Source organism: Schistocerca americana, chromosome 6, assembly GCF_021461395.2.
Source record: "Schistocerca americana isolate TAMUIC-IGC-003095 chromosome 6, iqSchAmer2.1, whole genome shotgun sequence".
NCBI classification, from domain to species: Eukaryota; Metazoa; Arthropoda; class Insecta; order Orthoptera; family Acrididae; genus Schistocerca; species Schistocerca americana.
Window position 1 is genome coordinate 378957357 of NC_060124.1, and position 26006 is coordinate 378983362.

Consider the following 26006-nt stretch of genomic DNA (forward strand, 5'->3'; position numbering starts at 1 on the left):
CGTGTGATCATTGCTTGTACAGCCCTCTCGCAGTGTCCGGAGCAAGTATGGTGGGTCTGACACACCGGTGTCAATGTGTTCTTTTTTCCATTTCCAGGAGTGTAGCTACACCCGAAGATGACGTGCTACAGATGCAAAATTTAACCGACAGGAAGAAGATGCTGTGATATGCAAATGGTTAGCTTTCAGGAGCATTCACACAAGGTTGGCGCCGGTGGCGACACCTACAGCGTGCTGACATGAGGAAAGTTTCCAGCCGATTTCTCATACACAAACAGCAGTTGACCGGCGTTGCCTGGTGAAACGTTGTTGTAATGCCTCGTGTGAGGAGGAGAAATGCGTACCATCACGTTTCCGATTTTGATAATGGTCGGATTGTAGCCTATCGCGATTGCGGTTTATCGTATCGCGACATTGCTGCTCGCGTTGGACGAGATCCACTGACTGTTAGCAGAATATTGAATCGGTGGGTTCAGGAGGCTAATACGGAACGCCGTGCTGGATCCCAACGGCCTCGTATCGTTAGCAGTTGAGATGACTGCACAAGAACTAGTCAGTTACAGAACGATACTTCTGTATGACATCAGAGGAAGCCCGTTAGCTACAGCTGAATCATCCAAATACTGTCACTAGTTATGGGACTAGAATATGTAAACATTTCCTTTCAAGCGTAGACGACTTAGCTTGGAGCATACAAGCAAAATGTTTTTCTCAAAGCTTACTAACTGTTCTGCTAATAATTGTGTACGGTGATGTTTCAACCAGTTTTGAGAGCGTCTTCCTTTTCTTCCTGTGAAAATCACTTCATTGTTGTGTACCTGTTGGACGAAACACACACGTTAATATTTTCTACATCATCCAGTTTTTCCCTCCTCAGTTTGCAACTCCTTTATGCAATGTCACGTTAAGTGTTCTTGATGCATTTCAGCTACAGCTCCCGCTGATTTATCGTTCTGCATCTAAGGATTCCATCGACTAAAGCGATAATTTTTTTATTTCTGTTGGTATTCTTCGGCATAGTAAAAGTTTTTCCGTTTTTGCCGTACTAGTACAGTCACTGTCAACTTGTACACGAACTCGACCATGTAGTGCCCCAAGGGCAGAGGAATGACTATAACTTATGTAAATCCCTCTGCGTTATTCTGTAACCAGCCGCCGGCCGGTGTGGCCGTGCGGTTCTAGGCGCTTCAGTCTGGAACCACGTGACCGCTACGGTCGCAGGTTGGAATCCTGCCTCAGGCATGGATGTGTGTGATGTCCTTAGGTTAGTGAGGTTTAATTAGCTCTAAGTTCTAGGCGACTGATGACCTCAGAAGTTAAGTCGCATAGTGCTCAGAGACATTTGAACCATTTGTAACCAGCTACTTGTATAATAAGGGCGGCCTGTAATACTAAAAAATCTGTAGAAGTAAACACAGGGGTTTCAGAAATTGTGTGTGCGAAAACTACAAGACACTCAGCAAGATGACACATGTCCGCGAATAGTACATTTCTTTTCTAAGTAACTAACGCTTTTACGGAGGCTGGTATGAAGAAAAATAGCTGAAAAATTACTTTCTTTCATGGCACGATTTTGTTGAAGCAAAGACATCCTATTGTTTACACGTTCAAAAAAAATGGTTCAAATGGCTATGGGACTTAACATCTGATGTCATCAGTCCCCTAGAAATTAGAACTACTTAAACCTAACTAACCTAAGGACATCACACACATCCATGCCCGAGGCAGGATTCGAACCTGCGACCGTAGCGGTCGGTCGTGCTGTTCCAGACTGAAGCGCCTAGAACAGCTCTTTTGTACCACTTTTTTCTTATTCCACAAAAACAGTAACAAAAATGGCTACAATGAAATGATATAAATAAGGTGACAGATTATTGCAGTCATAAATTACAGCATTCAAAAAATGAGGAATCATATTCAATCTTTAGCAGTAGCACAATTTAGCACCTTCACTGTCACCTCGGCCCTAGCGGCCGGCCGTTTACACGTTCCTCCAGCAGTATTTACACTGACTAATGCAGCGATTGTGCTACACATCACGATAGAGCACGTTCATGGTAGCGCGACTGGAAACTACTATGCTAATGACACTTATGCCAAGGCCACCCACGTTTTATACATTATTAATACATTCCCTACCACTAAGGGTAGTTGGCTGTTTCCGACCTGGCCCATTGTATAGCCTTGGTTCTTTAGAGACGAATCCTAGTGTGGTTATCATGAAGGAAAGGGTTCCCAATTCGGAACATTTGAGGAGGTGTTGCCAGTCCCGACAACTAGTTTCTTACGACAAGGGGAATCTGCCAAATCCCTCGTTGATAGAATGAAATATTTCCATTTTTTTACGTATCCTGGTTCAACACACTATACCAGCAGCGGTGATTACATAGTGTCTGTAATTCTTCTTCTCCACCCTTTTCTGTTACCCTATTTTTCTCCCTCATTACTGACTGAATCCTGTGAATCCAAGTATTAGATTGTCTTCCCTTATTTTTTCTTCCATAAAGTGCCCAGTCCACGATACATTTTTGAAGTCTTTCTTTCTGCATTCTTTTAACATGCTCATACCACCGTAGTTCTTTCTGTTAAATGAAATCAATAACTGAATTTTCAATATTCATTCTACCACTGAGAGCTTAGTTTCTTATTCTTTTTCCTTGATATCATTACTGAACCCCTCGTAAAATACAACTCTGCATCTAGTAATTTTGAATTTATTTGTGGCTTCCTTGTCCAAAATCTAAACCATCAGCAATGATGCTCTTAACTATTGTTTTAAATTATCAAGCTTCAATTTACGAACTTCAGGGCACACAGCATGATATAAATCTTGTAATATAAATATGAATACACTGAGACACTGAAAATTTTTCCGTAAGTGAAACAGGACGCACACAAGAGATAACAAGAGTAATATTTCTTCTTTTTTCAAACCCTTGAAATCCGAGAACCACAAAGCAGCACATATAGCACAAGCAATGAAACTCCTGCACACAATGCCAGAGGGACTGGAAACGAACATTCTTGAAGAAATGGAAGGTATATGCACAGATTTAAGCAACCACAGAACATACTAAACGAATAAACAGATTTTAACCGTAAAAACGGTGTAGAAAATTTTAATCAAAACTTAAATTATAATAGCGGATAAACATAGACGTAAGAAAAACACAGTTGAAGATAAAATTAGCAGCAAAGATCAAACTGTTAATCAACAAACTTCATAGACTATATGAAGGAACATTGTATCAATATAGCATCGTTGTTGCAACTGTCAAATGAGCTATCAGAAATACGTTACCACATAAATATGAAATAAAATACATTGGACAGTATACAATAACGTGAAAAAGGGCCAACGATGTGTCACAAATTCGCTAAAATAAAGACATAGTCATAAACAGCAATTTAAGGAGCTTCTGTACTCGCCGATGTGTAATGGAAGTGAGACGTAATTGTGAGGCGTAATTACCAATGTATCTTCTGTCCTTATCCCACAGAATTCCATTCCATAAAAATTCCCAAATTTTTTGTTGATAAAATTCATACGTTATTCCCCATTATTTGTAACTTTCAACTCTAATTTTCCTATTCGTTCTTACAATCGGAAATGGTCATTAATTCTACCAGTTAAGGGTTAAACTGTGTGTAAGTATACCTGTATGTAACTTGTTCGATGTGAGTGTCAGCATGTGTTATCAGCATTTCGGAAGAGCAATTTCCTCTAGTTCGTAACCTATCAGCTGTAAAGAAGTAGGAAAGTGACTTCCGTCTTTGGTGCGTGCCTAAAGTACTTTTCCGCGTTGTGTACACGGCTGGGTGATTAGTTTGAACGAATTATTCTAGGAAGACGTCTTCCGCTTGAAAGCTGTAGGAAACATTGTGACTGTGGAAATATTGCAAGCTGGGAGCAGACGCTGTAAACGATATGGTTGTCAACGTCTCTCTCGAGCATTCAGTGTGGTATCTTCCCAAAAGACAGCTTCTTTCTTACAAATCATACTAAAGATATATTGACTGCAAGAAGAATGGCATTTTTTGAGTGTCGTACGTTATGTTTCAACAGCTTATTTATTGTTGTTATTTAATAAAGTTAGTATCTTCATTACGCTGTGAACTATTCCATAAAACTAGACAAGGTAAACAAACGTTAGGACGTAGGAGGATAAAATTTTGCAGTGCAATTGCAGCTTTTGATTGCTTAATTATAGAAACTCAAATGTTTCTCTAGAAAAACGATTTAATTTTATGAGCTTTAGCCGAGAGCCCTTGAAATGAAGAGTGCAACGAATATACGCGTTAATGTTTACGACGAAATTTCTCGAAAAATAACGCAGAAAATGTGTTACTTCTTAATGTCCAATCTACAACACAACGCAGTTTCGCTATATTGTCATTTTTTGGTGCCCTTGTATTCATTTGCCATTGTCCAAGAACGTCAAACGCTAACGGTATACGCTCTTGCGCAACTGAATCGCACCAGTTTCGCTATTATGTCGAGAGTAATTCACCGTTGCATGGAAGCTACGGTACATAGAAATCCTTACGGAGTTATCTAGATCTCAGAAATTAATGTACATAATAGGACTGAAGTCGGTATACGAGAAAGCTCGTGTCAGTGGAGTGTTCCTCAACGAAGGAGATGTTCAAAGGTGTGTAAGTTCCTAAGGGACCTCACTGCTAAGGTCATCGGTCCCTAGACTTACACACTACTTAAACTTATTCTAAGAACAACACACACACCCATGCCCGAGGGAGGACTCGAACCTCCGTCTGAAGGAACGAAGGAGAACTAACACTGCTGGTCGTAGGTGTCAGTATTAAAATCATTATTCCACTGCTGTTCTCACGATACTCAGCAATCTCGACGATATATCTGCATTCTTTCAGATACAAGATGACAAGGTAAGAAATGATTACATTTATCTCTTGTTAGCCACCGATAACACTATCAAGATTAGGACACGCGACCATGGAAGTCGTTACGAAGAGTGTTCTGCACCTTTCTTTGGCACAAAGTGAAATCACGTAAAAACTTGTTACACATCTGCAGATAGCCATCAAACTTTTATTGACTCAATAAACATTAGGGTAGGTCATACAAATACGCGTGCGCAGCTATTTGTAGGGATACGAAATGGAATGGTCACATAGCTTCAACCGTAGTGAAAGCAAGTGAAAGACTTAAGTCTATCGGTAGGATCAGTCAACAAAAGAGGTTGCCTACAAATCACTCGTGATAGAATATTGATCAAGTCTCTGTGTGACTCATACCATCATACGGTTGACAGGGGTTAATCATTACTAACAAAGAAAGGCAGCACGAGTTGTCACAGGCTTGTTTGACCCACAGATGAGTGTCACGGAGGTACTGAATATCCTGCACTTGGCGACACGTCAATATAGATGCCAATTCTCTCGTGAAAACCTCCGTGCAAAGCTTAAAGATTCAAGAAACATTAAAAAGCCAAGAATCTAGCAATATACTACAACCCCACACGTATCGTTCCCGTAGGGAGAGAGAAAACGGGATCAGATTATTACGCCACGGGCAGATGCATTGAAGCAGTCGTTCTACCCGCACTCCGTAGATGAATGGAGCGAGTACATACCTTGTGCAGAACGTGAAGTACACTCTACCGTGCACTTCACAGTGGCTAACATGCAGGGTGTCCCAGGAGAAACAGTCGATATTCAGGCATATGACAGGCACTAACATTCGAAGCAAAAAGGCTAGTAAACGTTAGGTCTGAAATGGATACCTTCATAGCTATGAGCACTTGTGAAACAAATTTTCTCTACTGCAAGGCTTTTGTTTTCCATATTTCGATAGGTGTTAGAATGGATCAAAACAAGAAAAAATGTTCAGTAAGTATGTGCTCTGAAATCCATACTTTAAGAGATATTAGCACTTGTTCGTCTCTGTCACGGTTGAACAGATCTCCTCTACTGAACAACTGTTCATAGCTCTTAAGGTATGCATTTTAGAGCCCATGTTTACCAGACATTTTTCCTTCGGATGGTCGTTCTTATCATATCCCTGAATATTAACATTCCTCATGGGACACCCAGCAGATGCAGATGTCCATTTTCAAGTGTCCAAAATGGAAAACGACGTGATTTGAAATTAGCTGTATCTCGGCAACAATTCAGAAGGCAACGTATATTTATATGACATTTGTCCTTCCATAGTATCATCACTAAATATTATCTTTTAAAAATCCTGCACATGTGACTAACAAATGGAAGTAAACAGGTGGATGGGAGATGATGGGGCTACTGATAATTGTACATTACACAAACTATGTTTAATTATTATTTGACTCTTGCATATACGTCAATGTTCATCGTATCTTACGAAAATACGTTTCATGCTTTTTCGTTCAGTAAACAGATCAACAGAAAAAGAGAATAGAATTGCCCTCAGAAGAGATTGATGCTATATATCTCGTCCATAGCCCTACAGATACCTGATTGTAACACTATACAGGGATATAAAATGGAATAATCACATAGGCTCAGCCGAGGGTAAAGCAGATGGGAAATTTCGGATTATTGGTAGAATACTGGCGAAATGCAATCACTCAAGAAATAAATTTGCTCAAAAATCACCTGTCCGACCCGTTCTAGAATATTGCTCGACCGTATGGGAGTCTCACCAGATAGGACATGAACTTAAACAGGGAAGATCAGCGCTGATGGTGACAAGTTTGTTTGATCCTTGGGAGAATATCACAGAGATGCTGGAGAAACTGAATTGGCATATAGTATATGATAGACGCAAACTACCCCGAGAAAGCCTGTATAAAAATTTCAAGAACTGCAACTAAATGATGACTCCAGGAATATGTTACAATCTCCTACTTATTGGTCCCATGGGAATCGTGAGGTTTAGATTAGAGTTATTATAGAGTGCACAGAGGCATTTAAAAAGTCATTTTTCCCGGGATCTACACATGAATGGAACGGGAAGAAGCCTTAGCAACCGGTACAAAGTGCCATGCACCTCACACTGGCTCGCAGAGTGTGGATGTAGATGTTGACTGATGAGAGATTGCTGACCACACGATACGGAGTCTAGGAGCTGAGGAACTTGGAAGCTCTGTGCCAGATCGGGTTTCAAACCGGGACCCTTGCCTTTTGCCGGCGTAGTTGTCATTGACTGGCTCTCCATGCACAATTTACAACACTCCTTCGCAGTTTCAGTTCTACCAATACTGCTCTCCTATTTCCCAAAATATCTGAAGAGCTCTCCTGGATGCGTTGCCAGACTGATTCCACTGGAAGAGTGTTGTGTGTGGGAGCGAGACTCGAACTCGGACCACTGCTTTTGAGCTATTCACGTACGACTCAAGGCGACTTTAGGAAAATTTCGCTCTCGTGTTTCAGATATGCCTTGTTGTTTACCTGTCTTCTGCGAATTCGCAGCTTGTGACGTCTTCACGGTTCCACTGAATGTTACGGTCGAAAGTCCACTTTTATGGCCTTCTACCTGCGGCCGGTGGATCGCTAGACGCGCTGTGACTGCTCTACGAGGAACGCAAAGGTTCTCGCAGTGGAAAAGTCTGAAGGTAAACCACTGCCGCTCAACGGGACGTGACGGGTTTGCCAGCTGGTGCGGTGCTTTGCGGTCACTGCCCTTCCGGACGACGGCTCGCTTCTGGAGTAGCAGCCAGTCGCAGCTACTGGTTGTGGAAGGTCAGTTGTCGATTAGTGCCACCTAGCAGACACCAACATACGAGGGCTGACTATAAAATAACGGACTGTTGCCGTAGAACGTTTTGTTTCAAAAGCGTACATATTTAGTCACTCTCAATATACTCCCAACCTCTGTCACTACAAAGCTCCATGCGAATTTTCCATTGATGGAAACGGTGATGGAATTCTACCTCTGCGCAAGATCGGGGCTGTACGCCGGATGATCTAGAGTTTCCCATCTAAAAGATGTGATGAGATTTTTGGTCTGATTCGCCACATGCGGACGGGCATTGTTGTTGTTTTTGGGGGAGAAGACCAGACAGCGAGGTCATCGGTCTCATCGGATTAGGGAAGGACGGGGAAGGAAGCTGGCCGTGCCCTTTCAAAGGAACCATCCCGGCATTTGCCTGGAGCGATTTAGGGAAATCACGGAAAACCTAAATCAGGATGGCCGGACGCGGGATTGAACAGTCGTCCTCCAGAATGCGAGTCCAGTGTGCTAACCACTGCGCCACCTCGCTCGTTCTCGGGCATTGTCTTGTAGCAAAACGATGCTCTTGCTCAACTTCCATGGACTATTGCTTTCATCCTGGTGTGACGTAGGCCACCCATGTTTCATCGCCCGTAACAATTTGGCTTAAGAAATCATCACCGTCGCTGTGGTACCGCTCAAGGAAAGTCAATGCACTGTCTAAACGTTTGGTTTTGTGCACATCCGTGCCGAGGTAGCCGAGCGGTTCTAGACGCTACTGACTGGAACGACGCGACCGCTACGGTCGCAGGTTCGAATTCTGCCTCGGGCATGGATGTATGTGATGCCCTTAGGTTAGTTAGGTTTAAGTAGTTCTAAGTTTTAGGGGACTGATGACCTCAGAAGTTAAGTCCCATAGTGCTCAGAGCCATTTGAACCATTTGTTATTACATAAATCATTTTTCCGACAAAACAAAACATCAGCGGCTAGAGCCAAACTGATTTGTCTAAAGACAACAGAGATGCTGCATTTGACTGAAGAGACTTCACGATTCACAGTTGGTGGTTCATCTTTGGCGCCATGCGTACATACTCTGCGACATAAGCCCCTTTATTTTACAGCCACACCACGTGCATGGATACGACAACATCCGTTATTATTTGCCGGTGCACAAGCTCGAAGCGTTTTTCTTTTGGATGTTACTTTTCCGGTTGCCATGACTTTATGTATCAATTGGCTTTTTTATTCGTACTTCACTGTTGCTATTTGAGTTTAGTTATTGTCATTTTGTCGTTTCGAGATACTGAGTGGAGTTGTGGACGCTAGAAAGTAGAGTGCCAAGTGGAAAAATCGGAACATTTTCGACACATTCTTCTGTTTGGCCCATAGAGTGTTGTCATCAGCAGAGGCAGCCAGAAACAATGCCTTTGGACAAAGCAAGCCAAGAAAATGTTTTCGTTTTAAGGAGGATCGTTTTGACTTAGTGGCTACGTTCAGAAGGACGTTCGGGATTTGATTAAGATTGCCCTAGTGTAATCGAACCCATGGTCAAATGACAAAAATTGGTGCAACCGATGGGGCTGTATATACATTCTGTAAATAATATAGAAAATTACGTTACAGATGGTCACCTTAAAAGTTTGTTTGTTATTACGTAAATTATTTTATGATGCGTACTGAGATATTTTAAGATGTCTTTTACTTGTTGTACAAATTTATAATGCTCGTATATATTTCAAGTGGCAACAGTGGGGAAGATACACAGAATTATTATTATAAAGAAAGTTGTTTACAGGTTTTGAAGTTATAGATACAGGATGTGTGCACGTAACGCTAGGAGAGGGAGGAGAAGCTGTGTGTAGCTTATGTCTAGCTACATTTTTGCCATTTTTGAGTTGTACTGCCGTAAGGTACACCGAGTCGAGATCTATTTTACTCTCAAACAAGCGTAACTCTGTCTTAATTGGTTTCTGTTTTAGCTGCCAACAGATCTACATTTTACAAAAAAAAAAAAAAGGATCAGCCAGACATGAAAGTTGATCCATTTTCAGGTTGCAAGATGTAGTGTTAATTTCTTAAACGAAACAGTTCTTACGTTTATCTGATCCTGACAGAAATGTTAGAAGTTACTTTTCCTGCAACTTTTTTTTTTGCAGCACTGTCGTCGCCGCTCGGTTACAGCAAGGAAATGCGACTTTCTGGAAAGGAAAATAGAAATTGATTCAATTGTGAATGGGTTACCGAGTAAATAAGAGCGTAATGGAGTCCAGAGGTAGAATGATGGTGAAAATTTGCCAGGAGAAGGAACGAAATTTTTGAGAAATTTTGCAAGTATTGTACATTCTTTCTTAGTGTATATTTTTCGACAGTAGGTGTTATTACTATTGTTGTTAGTATTATTACAGTTGTTATTGTTACTACTGTTGCAGTTGTTTCTATAGCTGAGGAAGAATTTTAACATGAAAAGGATGAAGAGATGGTTAGGATCCGTTCGTAGATCAGTTTAGTTGGAGCTACTGTCAGTCGTCTTTCCTGCGCACCAGTCGTGAATGGAACAGGGAAGTAGGGGGGTGAATAGCGGCACCACTAAATTTTCTCCTCCAAACGCTGCAGATGTCTACGAGAGTACAGGTGTAGAAGCGAATTGGTCTCTCTTGCTCTGACCGTGAACCCGGTTGCGACACTACTATCGGTCTTATGGCGAGGAGGTCTCACTGGCCGTATAGCGCGCACAAGGCTAACAAGAATTCACTAGACGCTCGATGACAACATACCACCAGTAAACAGCCTGCCTCTAAAAACAGCAAAACTCGGGTAAGGCACCCGTCTTTTGCAGTATTTTGTCTGCAGGCACTGATTTTTCAAGTAACCATTTTATAACGTTTTACGATGTCACCGTATCCCAACGTGCTCGCATCGTTAGTCTCCCGTTACAACGTGCAGCCATACGCAGATGTCTATTTCTACATCAATACTCCGAAAGCCACCTTATAGGTGTGGTGGAGGGTTTTCTGGTACCACTATCTGATCGGTGTTCCCTGTTTCATTTGCGAATGACATAAGGAAGGAATGATTGTCGGTAAGCCAACGTATTAGCTCCAGTTTCTCGTACTGGTTCAAAAATGGTTCAAATGTCTCTGAGCACTATGGGACTGAACATCTATGGTCACCAGTCCCCTAGAACTTAGAACTACTTAAACCTAACTAACCTAAGGACAGCACACAACACCCAGTCATCACGAGGCAGAGAAAATCCCTGACCCCCGCCGGAAATCGAACCCGGGAACCCGGGCGCGGGAAGCGAGAACGCTACCGCACGACCACGATCTGCGGACTTCTCGTACTCGACATTGCGCGAGATGTGTGGGAGTGGGAGCACGAGGGCTATTCGGAAAGTAAAGTCCGACAGGTCGCGAAATGGAAACCACAGTGAAAATCTGATAAAGCTTGGCACAAGTGTGTTGGCCAGTGTCTCTAGTATACCTGCCGGCCGCGTCGCGTCACTCAAAAGTTCTGAGCGCACAGTGAGCATGCAAAGATGTCTATAACAGTAACATCTCCCGCCAAGTACAGGTTCCCACTGCTACGTTTCGCCTGATTTCATGTAACCCTACATAACGTAACCGTCATACATGTCCTTCTTCATGACAATCCTCGACCGCACACTTCACGGACAATGAGGTCGTCCCTGCAGCGTGCTGCTCACATGAACTGCTGGCTGTGAAGACAACAGTTAAGTACAGACAACGACCTGCAGGTCAGCGTGCAGAAGTGGCGGAAAGCACAGGCGGCTGACTTTTATACCGAGAATACAGCAAAGTTGGTACAACGCTAAGACAAATGTGTAAGTCGGAGGGTCGACTACGTAGAGACGTAGCTGTAAGGTATAGCAAACTGCTGGAAATAAAATATTTTTGATTTTCACTGTGGTTTCCATTTCGCAACCGACCGGCCCTTCCTTTCCTTATGGTCCTCGTAGTATGTCAAATGGGTCAAATGGCTCTGAGCACTATGGGACTTAACTTCTGAGGTCATCAGCCCCATAGAACTACTTAAACCTAACTAACCTAAGGACATCACGCACATCCATGTCCGAGGCAGGATTCGAACCTGCGACCGTAGCGGTCACGCGGTTCCAGGCTGTAGCGCCTAGAACCGCTCGGCCATCGTAGCATGTTGTCCGCCTCTTCCCAGCATGTACTCTGTCGGAATTGCACTGGCAAACCTCTCTTGTAGATTTTGCTGAGCAACTTCAAACGATCCTCTGACGAAACGCGCCGTTCTTCGTTAAATCTTATCTACTATTAATCCATCCTTGTAAGGTTCCCAAATTAATGAGCAATAATCAAGAGTTGTTATGACAAGTGTTTTGTAAGCCACTTCTTTCGTTGATGAAGTGCCTTTCGTTAAGATTCTTCCAATAAATATCAGTTTGGTATCTGTTTTTCCTGCGTTGCTAAGTGTTCATTCCACTTTAGATTCCTCCAGATGATTACACCAGATTATGTTGCGGTAGTTTGGGACTCCAGAGATTTGTCACCAAAAGTGTAATGGTACAGTAATAGATTTCTTCACCCATTTATGCGTAGTAACATACATTTATTTTAGTTGAGGGCGAATTGCCAGTCTCTGCACCGGTCATGAATCCACTGCAGGTCTTCCTGCTGATTGCCAAAATCTTCTGGCGTTGTTAACTTCCTATAGACAACTGCACCATTTGCGAACGGCCCTTTGAAGCTCCCGAAGTTATTCAGTCGATAAATTACGTGTATTGTGAACAATAGCGATCCTATCACACTTCCATGGTACATACTTGAAATTATCTCTACATCTGTTGATTTCGTTCCGTTAAGAGTAACGTGTTAGTTTCTAACTATAAAGGAAGTCCTCAATCCAGTCACAAATCGGGTCCAATACTCGATGAGCTTGATTTTTTTCCACTAAACGAGTGTGCCGAACCATATCAAATGCCTCCATGAAGTCAAGAATGGACTAGCACATTCAAGCAAATACGATATATTCTTCCGGAGCAAATGTGAAACTGTTGGTGAATATAATTTAAGAAAGGCCGGCTACAGGACTTTCTGGTTGGATGAGCAGCGAACTGCTGATGGAATGGGTAGGTAACAACAAGACGAAAGTGTGGTGTCACCGCCAGACACCACACTTGCTAGGTGGTAGCTTTAAATCGGCCGCGGTCGATAGTACATGTCGGACCCGCGTGTCGCCACTGTCAGGGATCGCAGACCGAGCGCCACCACAAGGCAGGTCTCGAGATACGGACGAGCACTCGCCTAGTTGTACGGACGACGTAGCTAGCGACTATACCGACGAAGCCTCGCTCCTTTGCCGAGCAGATAGTTAGAATAGCCTTCAGCTAAGTCAATGGCTACGACCTAGCAAGGCGCCATTAGTAACATTGCATGTATCTAAAGTGTCTCACTTGTATCGCCACAATCTCCAGATGTACGAAAAGGATGGATTAAAGTTAAGTATTCCAGAAGCTACGTACTTTCCTTCATAGCATTCATTACGTCTCCTGTTTCAGACCTCACGCACCCTGCTTTAACTTAGCGCGTGCCTTTCGGCTTCCTCTCATTGTGTCTAGGCTGTCTTGTCTAGACACAACAGAAAGATTCAGATTTATCCTTTTCTAACTCACAACCGTTCTGCAGCCAAGAAACGGATACAATTTTAATATTAACAGATTCTCATTCAGCGCAGGCTTTAAAAATAGACGAAGCAAACTAAAGATTTAACTGGTTAATTAGAAACACAAAAACAGGTATTTTAATTGCACTACCGCGTTGCAAGTATTGTTACGGTGTGCAGCATTAAGGGTAAGGTTGAAGTTCTCGCTAAGTAGTTAGCTTAAGCTACTCTACATAATTGTGTTTACACCTTTGTTATGAGCACAACGTCTGCCTGTTATGCAAATATAGTACCGGACATTCCGATAAGTTCGTGAAATGTCACCGGAAAGTTTCGTAGGAACTTCAAAATGGTTCAAATGGCTCTGAGCACTATGGGACTCAACTGCTGTGGTTATCAGTCCCCTAGAACTTAGAACTACTTAAACCTAACTAACCTAAGGACATCACACACATCCATGCCCAAGGCAGGCTTCGAACCTGCGACCGTAGCAGTCGCACGGTTCCGGACTGCGCGCCTAGAACCGCGAGACCACCGCGGCCGGCTCGTAGGAACTTTCTGGTCACAATTTACCCTCTCAGTTTTAACCATGCACAGTTCATACGGCATCTTCATGGCTTTTAGCTGATGTGTGTGTATTATACCGAGTAAGATATCAGCCAAAATGGCGGCCGCCATTTCCGAATCCAAAGAACAGCTGCTTATTGCATTCTTTCGTGAAATCTGGACGAGCTAGAACAAGGATGCTCTGGAAGCGAATGACATTGCGATGTACAAATGGATGTATAGTTACTTAGCATCTGCCAAACAAAATACCATACACTTTATCAGTAATTACCCTCTTATATTGTAGACCGGTCTCGCTGAACACACGAGGAATAACTACATACTCACAATTAACTTGTGTGCGCACTAAATGTTACAGAATTTTAGTAGGCCCATTCTTCGACGACCCATGGATTGGATAAGCTCAGATTGATAGCGAAAAACACAAGACAATATTAATCGAAGCAACTGCCGTTGGGCCGGACACCAACTTTTGCCCTGATCATTAAGGAGAAGGGTTTCTGTGGGAAACTGAAGAATGTCAAAGTGCCGATATGGCAGCCATAATATGCTTATAGTGAGGCGAGAACGTCACAAGTTTCAAAGGAACTGTGCTCGCCAGAGACTCAAAAGGAGCCCATATGAAATCTCGACTTTATGTCGCGTTAGTCTCTAAGTGTTCGTCCTCTTCCGTATCAACAATGAATAAGTCAGGGTAAGGCTAGACGTTGATTCTTGTGGATTTAATTCTGCCTGCCCCAATTTGTTTGGCAGTAGAAGGAGAACCGAATGATAAAAAGTCATGAATCTCAATGTAAAATTCCATGTCCCCTCTCCGCCCCCTTCGTTACGTTCTGTGTTCTTTTGAAACTTCTAAATTTCGTCCGGTTTTATGCCATCATCTGTTCGTTCATTTCTGTTGCTTCATCTGTTAACACTTAATCTACCCGTCCTTTTTAGTGTACGCCAGTCTAGTAATTTTTCTCCACTAGTACACCAATACAAGTGGATACTCACGAGATCTGAGTTTCGTGTGTATGTGGGGGGGGGGGGGGGGAGAATCGTGTTATTTTCTTGGAAGGGGGAGAAGTGCTGGATACGAAGCACAGTTTCTTAGCAAATAAACTGCTCGACTACTGATAAATTGTGTTTTTCATGGGATTGCCACATTTTAAGTATAAAATTCAAGACTGGAAATCAGTGTGCACTTTACCCCACTGCATATATTCTCTCAGATAGGCGAGCACTATTGTTTCTATTGTGCCTTGGTAAAACTTGTAGTAGTCTCGATAACTTGAAAATGTATTAAAATTTGTATGTTTTAATGTAGTTTCCCTCCCCTTTTTCCCTAACTATTGTTACAGAAACTGCCTATAATGATCGTCGAACATACTCAGGCGAAGAGTCCCCTCTTCAGGTCTGGATGTACTACAATCCTTGTTCCTCACTATCCCTACAATTACCACTTGAAATCCGCTTATGTCCAATGGTGCTACGTTAAATTCACGGGCTCCCACTTCCTGTCTGACTCCTCCCCTTGCAACACTCGTCTCTCCTCTCTCCTCGTCCGCCACCCCCCCTCCCCCCTCCTCAACTTCTTAAAACTGCACACTTATAAGCCAACAAGTTATCCGCCTTTTTTTGTTTAAATCGTCCACGAGAATGTCAGGTCACGGCCGACTCTTTCTCCAGTTTTTGTCCGACTGCGATAGCGTGCCATCTCTGGCGACCTCCATATCAGCAGGACTTAGCCACAACCGAGGGACAAAGTCGCAAATAGTTGCACTGCTGTTGGCAGCGCTGCTCATCCTAGAACAACTGCTAGTAATGTCCACGGCAGAAAGATGCTCAGAGTCTGTAGTAATATCATCTGTAATTTATTACAGATATAGATTTGAGCAACAGCGTAGCTATCACCAGTGCGTTACAGGTATATGCCAAAGCTGTATTGTAATTCGCGTCGTTATAATTACACTCAGTACATGACTACCTATAACACACTCATGATACCTGCGCTGTTAGCTGAAATATAGATCTGCAATAAAATACAGATGATATTACGACCGATGCTGACCTTCTTTCAGTCCTGGATTACATCACGGTGTGGGGCACAATTATTCCCATGGAATAAACGTGATGCTACAAATACTATTTCCATTTTGGAAGCTTCAATATCATGCGCATCATCAACCAAGATTCTCATCTCGGTACTTCAATCAGGTAGTTTGAGAAGTGGACCTGTAACCTTAGTTTAAAATGCCCACTGGCAGCTACTTTGTATCTTCATTCATCGTGGCCGCAGGATCAACATGGAGTCTGTTGTTTGGAGCATGTGCGGCAGAACAGACACCGCATATATAAAGAATTCACATAGTTTCATGGATGCTGAAGATTGAGCCATTGGCTGGGTATTCGATCAAAGGTGCACAACACCGATGTTACTGGCGCTGAAGTATTAAAGGGACGTCGTTTCTCGGGAAAGCATCCCTTTTCTGCGAGCGCGTCTGCGGACCCTTACATGCTCAGAGATAGTACACGTAACTTTTCAACACAATAGCTGTTGTCTGATGACGCATAGGTCCCGTGCAGCGAGCGTCCGTACTGACAACTACAATGTCAGCTGCTACGTGCAGGCATGGCGAATACTTAGCATCTGATTCAATGTCTATTCCGTCCAACTAATCAACTGTGCGACACGTCGTTAAACTTGATGCTTTCAGACGGAAACTGGTAAGCTCCTATGGGACCAAACTGATGAGGTCATCGGTCCCTAGGCTTACACACTGCTTAATCTTATTTAAACTAACTTACGCTAAGGACAACACACACACACACACCCATGTCCGAGGCAGGACTCGAACCTCCGACGGGGACAGCTGCTCGAACTGTGGCAAGACGCCCTAGACCAGACGACTTTGGCTTGTCGTAGCTCTCTTAATAGCATTTTCTGCGTTTCATAAACGTCGCACTTAACATCGAGTTTCGTTTTATATGGGTTCCTGCATAGATTGCCGAAAAATGTTATTAACAAACGTGATCTTGCAAAATATTTGTAATACTTGTATGTTTTTCTCAATAACTCACGAGAAGACAAATGAAGGACTACCAGAGCGAAATTGGAGATGACGAGCTACCAGTGCGTGATAATGTTCAGAGTATCCTGCAGTACTGTATAATGTTAAATTAAGATTTGAACAAAAAAACCACTGACGATGGCACAAAAGTGCTGAAAAAGGTTTGTGTGTGTGTGTGTGTGTGTGTGTGTGTGTGTGTGTGTGTGTGTGTGTGTGTGAGTGTGTGTGTTTGCCTAAACATGTTTCAGCACCTATGTGCCGTCGTCAATGGGTTTGCTTTATTCAGATCTTAATTTAACACAATACGGTACTGCAGGATCCTCTGAACATTATTATATAGTGGTAGCTCATCATCTGCAAATATATACCCAAACGGTGTTTTGCATAGCTGGCGGGTCTTATATCCAAAAATAATACCTGTAGAATTTTGGTAGCTGAAAATTTCCGATAACTGATGTCTATCTTCAAACCTCTGCTTGATATTCAGATTCTTCAACGTTTCCGTGACACTCTTCCATGAGTCAAACAAACGAGTGACGATTCTTGACTATTGACATTTTGTTTTGTACCTATAAAGAGAGCCCGCCCTGTTAGACGTGCGGTCTAGCGCACGACTTTCCGGATTGCGTAGGAGCGCCTGGTCCCCGGCACGAATCCGCCCAGCGGACTTGTGTCGAGGTCCGATGAGCCGGTCAGTCTGTGGATGGTTTTTAGGCGGTTTTCCATCTGCCTCGGCGAATGCGGGCTGGTTCCCCTTATTTCGCCTCGGTTACATTATGTCGGCGATTGCTGCGCAAACAAGCTCTCCGTGTATGCGTACACCACCATTACCCTTCCACGCAAACATAGGGTTTACACTCCTTTGGTTTGAGACGTTTCCTGGGGGGTTCATCAGGGGTCGAACTGCACAATAACCCTGAAAGAGTGGTTCGTAGTGGGGGGACGGAGGGGTGAAGTGGACTGAGGTAGTCGTCTCGGGGGTGCGGACCATTGCTACTGCGGCGGGAACGGAACCTCTCCGTTGTTTCTAGGCCCCCGGTTAACATACAATACAATATAACACAATACCTATAAAGAGTACGTAATTTGTAACTCCCATCATACGTGATCTGAGCAGAGAAAAAATTACTAAACATCTTTCTGATCAAATAATGTGCGAAGCTGGACTCATTATTTAACGAATCATGCTTTCAGATCGTGTAAGATTCGCGTCACGTCGCTGAGAGAGAGGATGGCCTTGAAGTTCCCTTAGAATAAAGTAACTTTCTCTCGCACTCTTAATCAATTGACATGAAACATCTTCTTTTGAATCAATATGTTGGCTAAAACAAAATAACCTATATGTCCGCGAAATTTAAAATTATAAATGCGTCAATTTCTGTTCGCACTAGTACAGCGGGCCTCGTAATAAAAAAAATAAAAAAAAAGGAATTATGCAGGTTCTATGGGACAAACATAAGTTGTCATTATCTGAATAAGATGCTCTCAATGGCAGCTAACACAAATCGCGGTCAAGCCGCCAACAGAGATTCTTCTTTCTTGTTCGCGGAGATAATATGTCAGCGTTATTACGCTTTAGGTCCAGATAGCAAACGAGTCATATGCTCGTAATAGCAGCATTATTTCCACTTCAATAAAACATCATTGTCTTTTCAAATTGTGTTTTGCAGACTAAAAAACAAAAAATTGCTGACAGTGTTAACTACTCCAAGGTCAAACATTATGTCATCCAAGGCTCTATAGTCACGCTATTTTATGTGCGAAAAGCTAAGGTAAACTCCATCCGAACAGGTCATGAAGGCCTCAGCCCACAGGCATCAATGGATGCGGATGTGGAGGGGCATGAGGTCAGTACACTGCTGCCGGCCGAGGTGGCCGAGCGGTTCTAGGCGCTACAGTCTGGAACCGCACGACCGCTACGGTCGCAGGTTCGAATCCTGCCTCGGGCATGAATGTGTGTGATGTCCTTAGGTTAGTTGGGTTTCAGTAGTTCTAAGTTCTAGGGGACTGATGACCTTAGAAGTTAAATCCCATAGTGCTCAGAGCCATTTGAACCATTTTCAGTACACCGCTCTTCCGTCCGTCGTCAGTTTTCGTGACCGGAGCCGCTACTTCCCCATCAAGTAGCTTGTCAATTGGCCTCACAAGGAGTGCACCCCGCTTGTCGAAACAGCTCTGCAAACCGGACGGTCACCTAGCCAAGCCCAACAGACCTTAACTTTGTGATTTGACGGGATCCGGTGTTACCAATGCTGCAGGGCCGTTGGCTCCATTTCATGTGACAGCTTGTCTTCTTTTCTTCTTACGCCAAACATTGCTTTTCTTATCATGGAGAATGAAAGACATTCTTCATTTCAGACGCAGCCTTCGAAAATCTTTACTGACGTTTCATGTGGGACATTGTGGGATGGACTATGATTACATGACCATACAGTGCTGTAAGCTAGTTTCCATCTTCTCCACACTGTAAGAAAATATGGTGTATGTGATAGTACGGTATTAATTTTCGGAAACAACGGGTAAAAGCGTGCGAATACGTATGTTTTCACTATTTATTGCACTGTACAATGACAGCCACACACGGTATACACAATCGTTTGTATGTACTGCGTACTTCTTTCAACGTTTATCCATAACTATGAGGGTGGAGCTCGTCCTTCGTTCTGAAATACAGCGAGCAGCGCGCGGAGAAACCACAGACCGCATCCCAATCGCTCTGTGACAACATTTGCGTAACGATGGCTAGCGGGGGCCTTGCGCTAACGCTTATCTGACAACTGCTTGCCTTATCTTCGGAACAGAAAACTTTTGTTCGTTCTTAGTTTTGATTCTGTACTATTTCAGTTTACGAAAAATGCAAGAATCGCGTATTTCGCACTTCTCTCTTTGTCGAATGTAGTCTCACGAAATTTCATAGCCAAACGAAACTCACTAAGTAGCGTCCGATTGAAGTTTTAATGGTAAGAGGCAAGGCATTTTCTCTCATAGCTTTTAACGAAAAAGCAAATAGACGTTGAAAACATTTTTCCAAAGAAGGCTCGAGACGAAGTGTTTTGCAGAATTAGATGACTAACTGTGACGCATGAGTGGCATTTGATAAAGACGTTTATCTACAGTGTGAGGGGTACACTAGCGCACAGTTGAGCTCCGTCAGGTAGTCCAAAACAGGAAGGCGCCTACACATGACCACTGTCATAGGAAATACGACGACAGTGACATAAAAATTTCCATGATCCTGTTGTGGAAAGTTTTATAAGATCGGACACAAAGATATCAACACGCTATCTGCTGCATGTGTCTGAGAAACAGAAGTCCTTGTGAAATAAACAATCTTACAATTGAAGCAGTAATCACTTATTGTGCGATAATGAATCACTGAGTTCCTATCAGGAATGAACAGAAAACTGTTCATATCTCCAGTTAAGGCATGTATGGCTGTCCTAAACAAGGTTCGTAATTTCAGAGGAGTCATGCTCAATACTTTACCTTCTGAGACTGTAACTGAGCTGGTCTTATATTTGTAATGTCATTCGTAGCGATAAAACGTTATTCTGTAAAGAAAAAAAAGTATTTTTACATAAGTACTAAGCATAATTTACAGTGAGATTTCCTGTGTTCTCTAAAATGTTATTTTCCTTTAATATAGATCCTGAAGGAACTGTAATTACCTTTTTTGATGTTACACGTGGAACCTCTCGAATCTGTAGGTGCATGTAAGTATTCCAATAAATGAGTGCAACACTTTGTACATTAGATACTAGAAAATGGAGTAACTGGGCACTCTGGTCACTTTTATCTTCGGATACCTTAGATCGTATCTGACGTGGAAATGATTTCAACTGATACAGTATAAAATAGAATTTCACTGAAAAATACAGTCCATATTACAAGATATTGACAGGATGTAACAGGTTTCCTTGGTGCATCAGAAGGCGGTGGCGCACACAACCAGTAACTACCCGACAATGCTTTGCTGCACAGTAACTGAAGACAACGCTACAGTGTTGATGTTGAGCGTAATTTCTTTCGGCTTTATGATATGCTGGAAAACAGATAACAGCTTACCAGTATCTAGGGAATACAATTAAAACAACGATTACCAACCAGTGACTGTTTTTTCGACAATAAAGAGACATCATTTGCAACAGCGGCAAATCCTCAAGTAGAGAGTGTTGCGTATTGATCACAGCTTAATCCCACCCGCAATGCCTTTCAAATCTGTCATTATCATTCCCGTTAATGGCCGTCACTTTATTGGAAAATAATTCACTTTAAAATAATTTCGATGGCAATCTTGTTTTGAAGCTCACAATCGCTTCGCGTTAGTGCACAATGTACGCTAACCAAGACACGTTACGGAAAAGGAACATTTTCATGTGGCGATTGCCCTTTCCAGTTTGATATAAAGGTCGAAATTGGCCGATAGTGCAGTTTTTTTTAGATAGAGTCATTAGCGGAAAATCAATACATTCAACTTGTTTTCAGAGACATTTGGACCGTAGATTAAGAAAATATTCTACATTCTACATTTTCAGTAGAAAGAAAACTAGGAGATCTTCAAAATGCAAGTTCCACCAACGGAGAAGATTTCTGTTTTTGTAGATTACTAATTAGTAGCAGACCTCGCATAGTGATCTTGCATGAAGCGAATAGTGTTCATGTAAACACTTGATGATGGTGGTGGCCGTCGAAAGTCATTTTACTAATTTTCATGGTATCGAATGACAATTCCTAAGTACCATATAGCGGTTTTCATTACAATAATTTCATTATTACCAGTTTCCACCATCACACAACTTTTATGATCGAGAAGGTCATTCGGAAATGTATTTCGTTCTAGAGCGTAGTTATGTCATACAGTAGGCCTACTAATGTTTGGAACGAATTGCATTGTGCAGTGACCTTGTTGATCTGAAGATGAATCTCTATTAGAGTTGAAACCAGCGATCAATAAACGTGATAATTCGGGATGGACTAAAATTCGGTATTAAATTGCAATACGTACGTGATTTCCCATAAATGTACTTATGCTGCCAGTGTTGTTGGTCCTACAATAACAACCACTACTAGTGGGGTATGTTGTGGCACTCTTTTTGTAAATTTCACCAGCAGGCCATTAGCTACTAAGTGTTTAAACTAGATAATGTTGAACATTTTCTGGAACATTGTCCAAGGGAAACAGAGATATCATGTATATCAATAAAATTTTGCGAAATCTGAGATTACATCTCACTAGAAAAGCCCGCTTAGCCAGCCCAGCTCCTGTTACCATCTTGGAGCACAAGGTCTGATTGTAATCTACGTACAACAGATCTAAAATGGTCACAGGTTTAAATAAAAAATTTATGCGATCAAGACTGTTTTTAGCAAAATGTTGCTGATAACGTTGAGTAGTGTAGCGGATCTATAGACATGGTTTAAGGTGACTAAAGAATTTCTTAAGAGAAGGTACTCTTAGTGCAAGTAGTACAGTTTCGTGAATATTGAAGACCGATTGATTGGCTGATCAGTCTAGTGCGCTCAACGCTGATGTTATTAGCCCCCGAGTGTTAAAGAGGCGTAGTTTTTAAAGAAAATATCCTTTCTCTGCAAATGTGTTTGCTGACGTGTTGGGAAACAACAGACGTAATTTTTGACGAATCGTGGTGCATGAACAGCGGCTTAATAGTTAGCATCGTTGGCTGGGTAGAGCGTGGCTCCAGTTCACACCCGATCACGACGAATTAGTTACCCGTTATTTCTGGAATGTTCTTGAAATATGTTTGTAAGGCGTGTATATATTGTGGAATATTCGGTGTTTGCAGAAGTACTACCATTCCGTAATATTCGATGTTTGTATAAATGGCTGCACTCTCCGTCCAGGATGTCAGCTCAGTTTTGACTGTACTTTGTTGTTCACAGTAAACGTGCTTTCAGTGCTGTTTTACTGACCACCATTATTTGGGATTTGGACTAGAGTGTGGTCACGACGTGAGAACATGATTGTCACATTAAGAAATAAAAATCGGAGAAGTGTGGGTAGGGCTCGCCCTCTGAGGGTTTTGCACAAGCTTAATTGCTTGTGTAGATAGTCGTTGTATATACGTTTTGATGAGTGAGTTTGCGAGTGTGCAAATATGTGACAAAATGACCGTAGCGTTTGATTACATTTACTTATGAACTTATACTTCTTAAAACGCCAAGGGATCGTAGATTTTGCCGGCCGGTGTGGCCGAGCGGTTCTAGGTCTGGACACGCGCGACCGCTACGGTCGCAGGTTCGAATCATGCCTCGGGCATGGATGTGTGTGATGTCCTTAGGTTTGTTTGGTTTAAGTAGTTCTAAGTCTAGGGGACTGATGACCTCAGATATTAAGTCCCATAGTGCTCAGAGCCATTTGAACCAGCTGATCGTAGACTTTAGTAGTTGACGTAAATTTCAACTCGATACCTCTACCCACTGCTGAGAAAAAGAGGTCTTAACAGACGGACAGAGAGGCGGACAACGAAGTGATCGTATAAGGCTCCATTTTTAATGGCTGAGGTACGGAATCCTACAGAATAATTTGGAAATCAGAAGATGCGGTCATTTCTGTCACGTCCTTCGATACTCGCAATCTTCCCATCAAAACCTATAGGATACTCCCTGCTGGTCTAGAATCATGAAATTTGGAAAGATGCAAGGTCTCATTATAAGTGAACGAAAAAAAATCAGAAAATTGTTAATTTGTAATTATATCACACGAAAAAATTTATTTGTCGTTTGTTATCTGACTTCAAACTTAAAAACTTTCTCGAGGGTCTTGGAATTCCTGAGATAGATATCTTGCCACAATCAATGTCGATAATAGGCAGAAATCGTCGAGACTGTCGATTTCCGGGATGGATGAATTGTCTATATACATAATTAAGTTTGTGTCGAAAAATCAGAGCGTGAGTCCTTACTCGCACCTGGGCAGTTGTTTCCTTTTGCTGAGGTAACACTTTGAAATGCATAACTGAGTGTATGCAATCTTCAAGGAAGCGGTTTGAAAGAAGGTAAAAGTTTGACATCTTTTGCCGTCTGTCATGTAACGAGGAAGGATGGGAGATTGGGGTTTTACGTCTCGTCAACGACCAGATATTTAGTGAGGGAATAATAACTCTGGCCGAAGAAAAGAAATAGCCGTGTCCTTGACTAAGGACCCACGTCGACCTTAACTTCCGACTGTTTAGAATAGAAAAAAAAAGTCTGTGAAATCTTATGGGACTCAACTGCTAAGGTCATCAGTCCCTAAGCTTACACACTACTTAACCTAAATTGTACTAAGGACAAACACACACACCCGTGCCCGAGGGAGGATTCGAACCTCCGCCGGGACCAGCCGCACAGTCCATGACTGCAGCGCCATAGACCGCTCGGCTAATCCCGCGCGGCGTTTAGAATAGCCACAGAAAAACCTAAATCAGGATGGTGGGATGGGAATTTGAACCTTCCAGTGTCTGATACACCACCTCGCTCGCTGTCAGTGATGGAGCACTTGCTCAGGGACGTGATGTGAAAGCTGCCAAAACCTCTTGGAGAATCATGCATTCACCAAATTTAGAGGAACCACAGTAAAAGAAATCGAATCTATGCGCACTGAAAGATACTGGAATCCCGCTCGTCCAGAATCCACTGTCTCACTCTCGTCACGGCCTCAGTGCCAAACTTTCACCAGTCGCCGGACGAGGAGCGCCAACACTGACCTTTGCGAAAGCCGAGCGACGCGGTGTAGCCGACGTTGTCGAAGCGTATGTCGACGGGCGGCTTGGTGGGCAGGCGCGTGAAGACCTCGTTGGGCAGGCGGCTGGTGTCCCTCTTGAGCTCCCTCTTGCGCGCCGGCACCACCTGCGTTGCCTCCTGCGACTGCGGCTGGGGCTGCGGCTCGCTGCTGATGACGGACAGCTCCATGGCGGCGGCGGCGCGGCGACTGTGTGTGGGGACCGCGGCGGCCGTCTGGCCCGCACTGCCGAGCCTGGCCTGCGGACTTTGCGCGACCGGTCTCCGCCGGCGCCGAGTGGTGGGGGGCGGCGGTGGCCGCGTAGCAAGGTGCCAACCGGGCACCGGTAGCAGACGTCGCACAGTACCGTCAGGTGCCGCAAAGCCGGCCAAGAGACAAAAACGCTATGAACTGGGCCAAAATGCAGCACTCGGGGGTTTCCAGGGTCGCTGGTTACGGATCCGAAGTCAAAATGGCCGCTCTCATTTGAACCTATTTAATGTAATTACACTACTAACCACTAAAATTGCTACACCACGAAGATGACGTGCCACAGACGCGAAATTTAACCGACAGGAAGAAGATGCTGTGATATGCAAATGATTAGCTTCTCAGAGCATTCACACAAGATTGGCGCCGGAGGCGACACCTACAGCGTGCTGACACGAGGACAGTTTCCAACCGATTTCTCATACACAAACAGCAGTTGGCCGGCGTTGCCTGGTGAAACGTTGTTGTGATGCCTCGTGTAAGGAGGAGAAATGCGTACCATGACGTTTCTGACTTTGATAATGGTCGGATTGTAGCCTATCGCGATTGCGGTTTATCGTATCGCGACATTGCTGCTCGCGTTGGTCGAGATCAAGTGACTGTTAGCAGAATATGGGGTTGGTGGGTTCAGGAGGGTAATACGGAACGCCGCGCTGGATCCCAACTAGCAGTCGAGATGACAGATATCTTATCCGCATGGCTGCAACGGATCGTGCAGCCACGTCTCGATCCCTGAGTCAACAGATGGGGACGTTTGCAAGACAACAATCATCTGCACGAACAGTTCGACGACGTTTGCAGCAGCATGGACTATCAGCTCGGAGACCATGGCTGCGGTTACCCTTGACGCTGCATTACAGACAGGAGCGCCTGCGATGGTGTACTCAACGACGAACCTGGGTGCACGAATAGCAAAAGTCATTTTTTTCGGATGAATCCAGGTTCGGTTTACAGCATCACGATGGTCGCATCCGTGTTTGGTGACATCGCGGTGAACGCACATTGGAAGCGTGTATTCGTTATCGCCAAGGTGGCGTATCACCCGGCGTGATGGTATGGGGTGCCATTGGACAC

General features: G+C 43.4%; 1 protein-coding gene across 1 annotated transcript in view; it reads right to left on the minus strand.

Moving 5' to 3' along the window:
- LOC124619251 (ATP-binding cassette subfamily G member 4) overlaps positions 1–24897 on the minus strand; it is a 195148-nt gene extending 170251 nt beyond the window's left edge. The window contains exon 1 of the mRNA XM_047145510.1: positions 24649–24897. Within this exon, the coding sequence (XP_047001466.1) occupies positions 24649–24853 (205 nt within the window). The 5' untranslated portion in view covers positions 24854–24897. The remainder of the gene's footprint in view (positions 1–24648) is intronic.
- Between the last annotated feature and the right edge of the window lie 1109 nt (positions 24898–26006).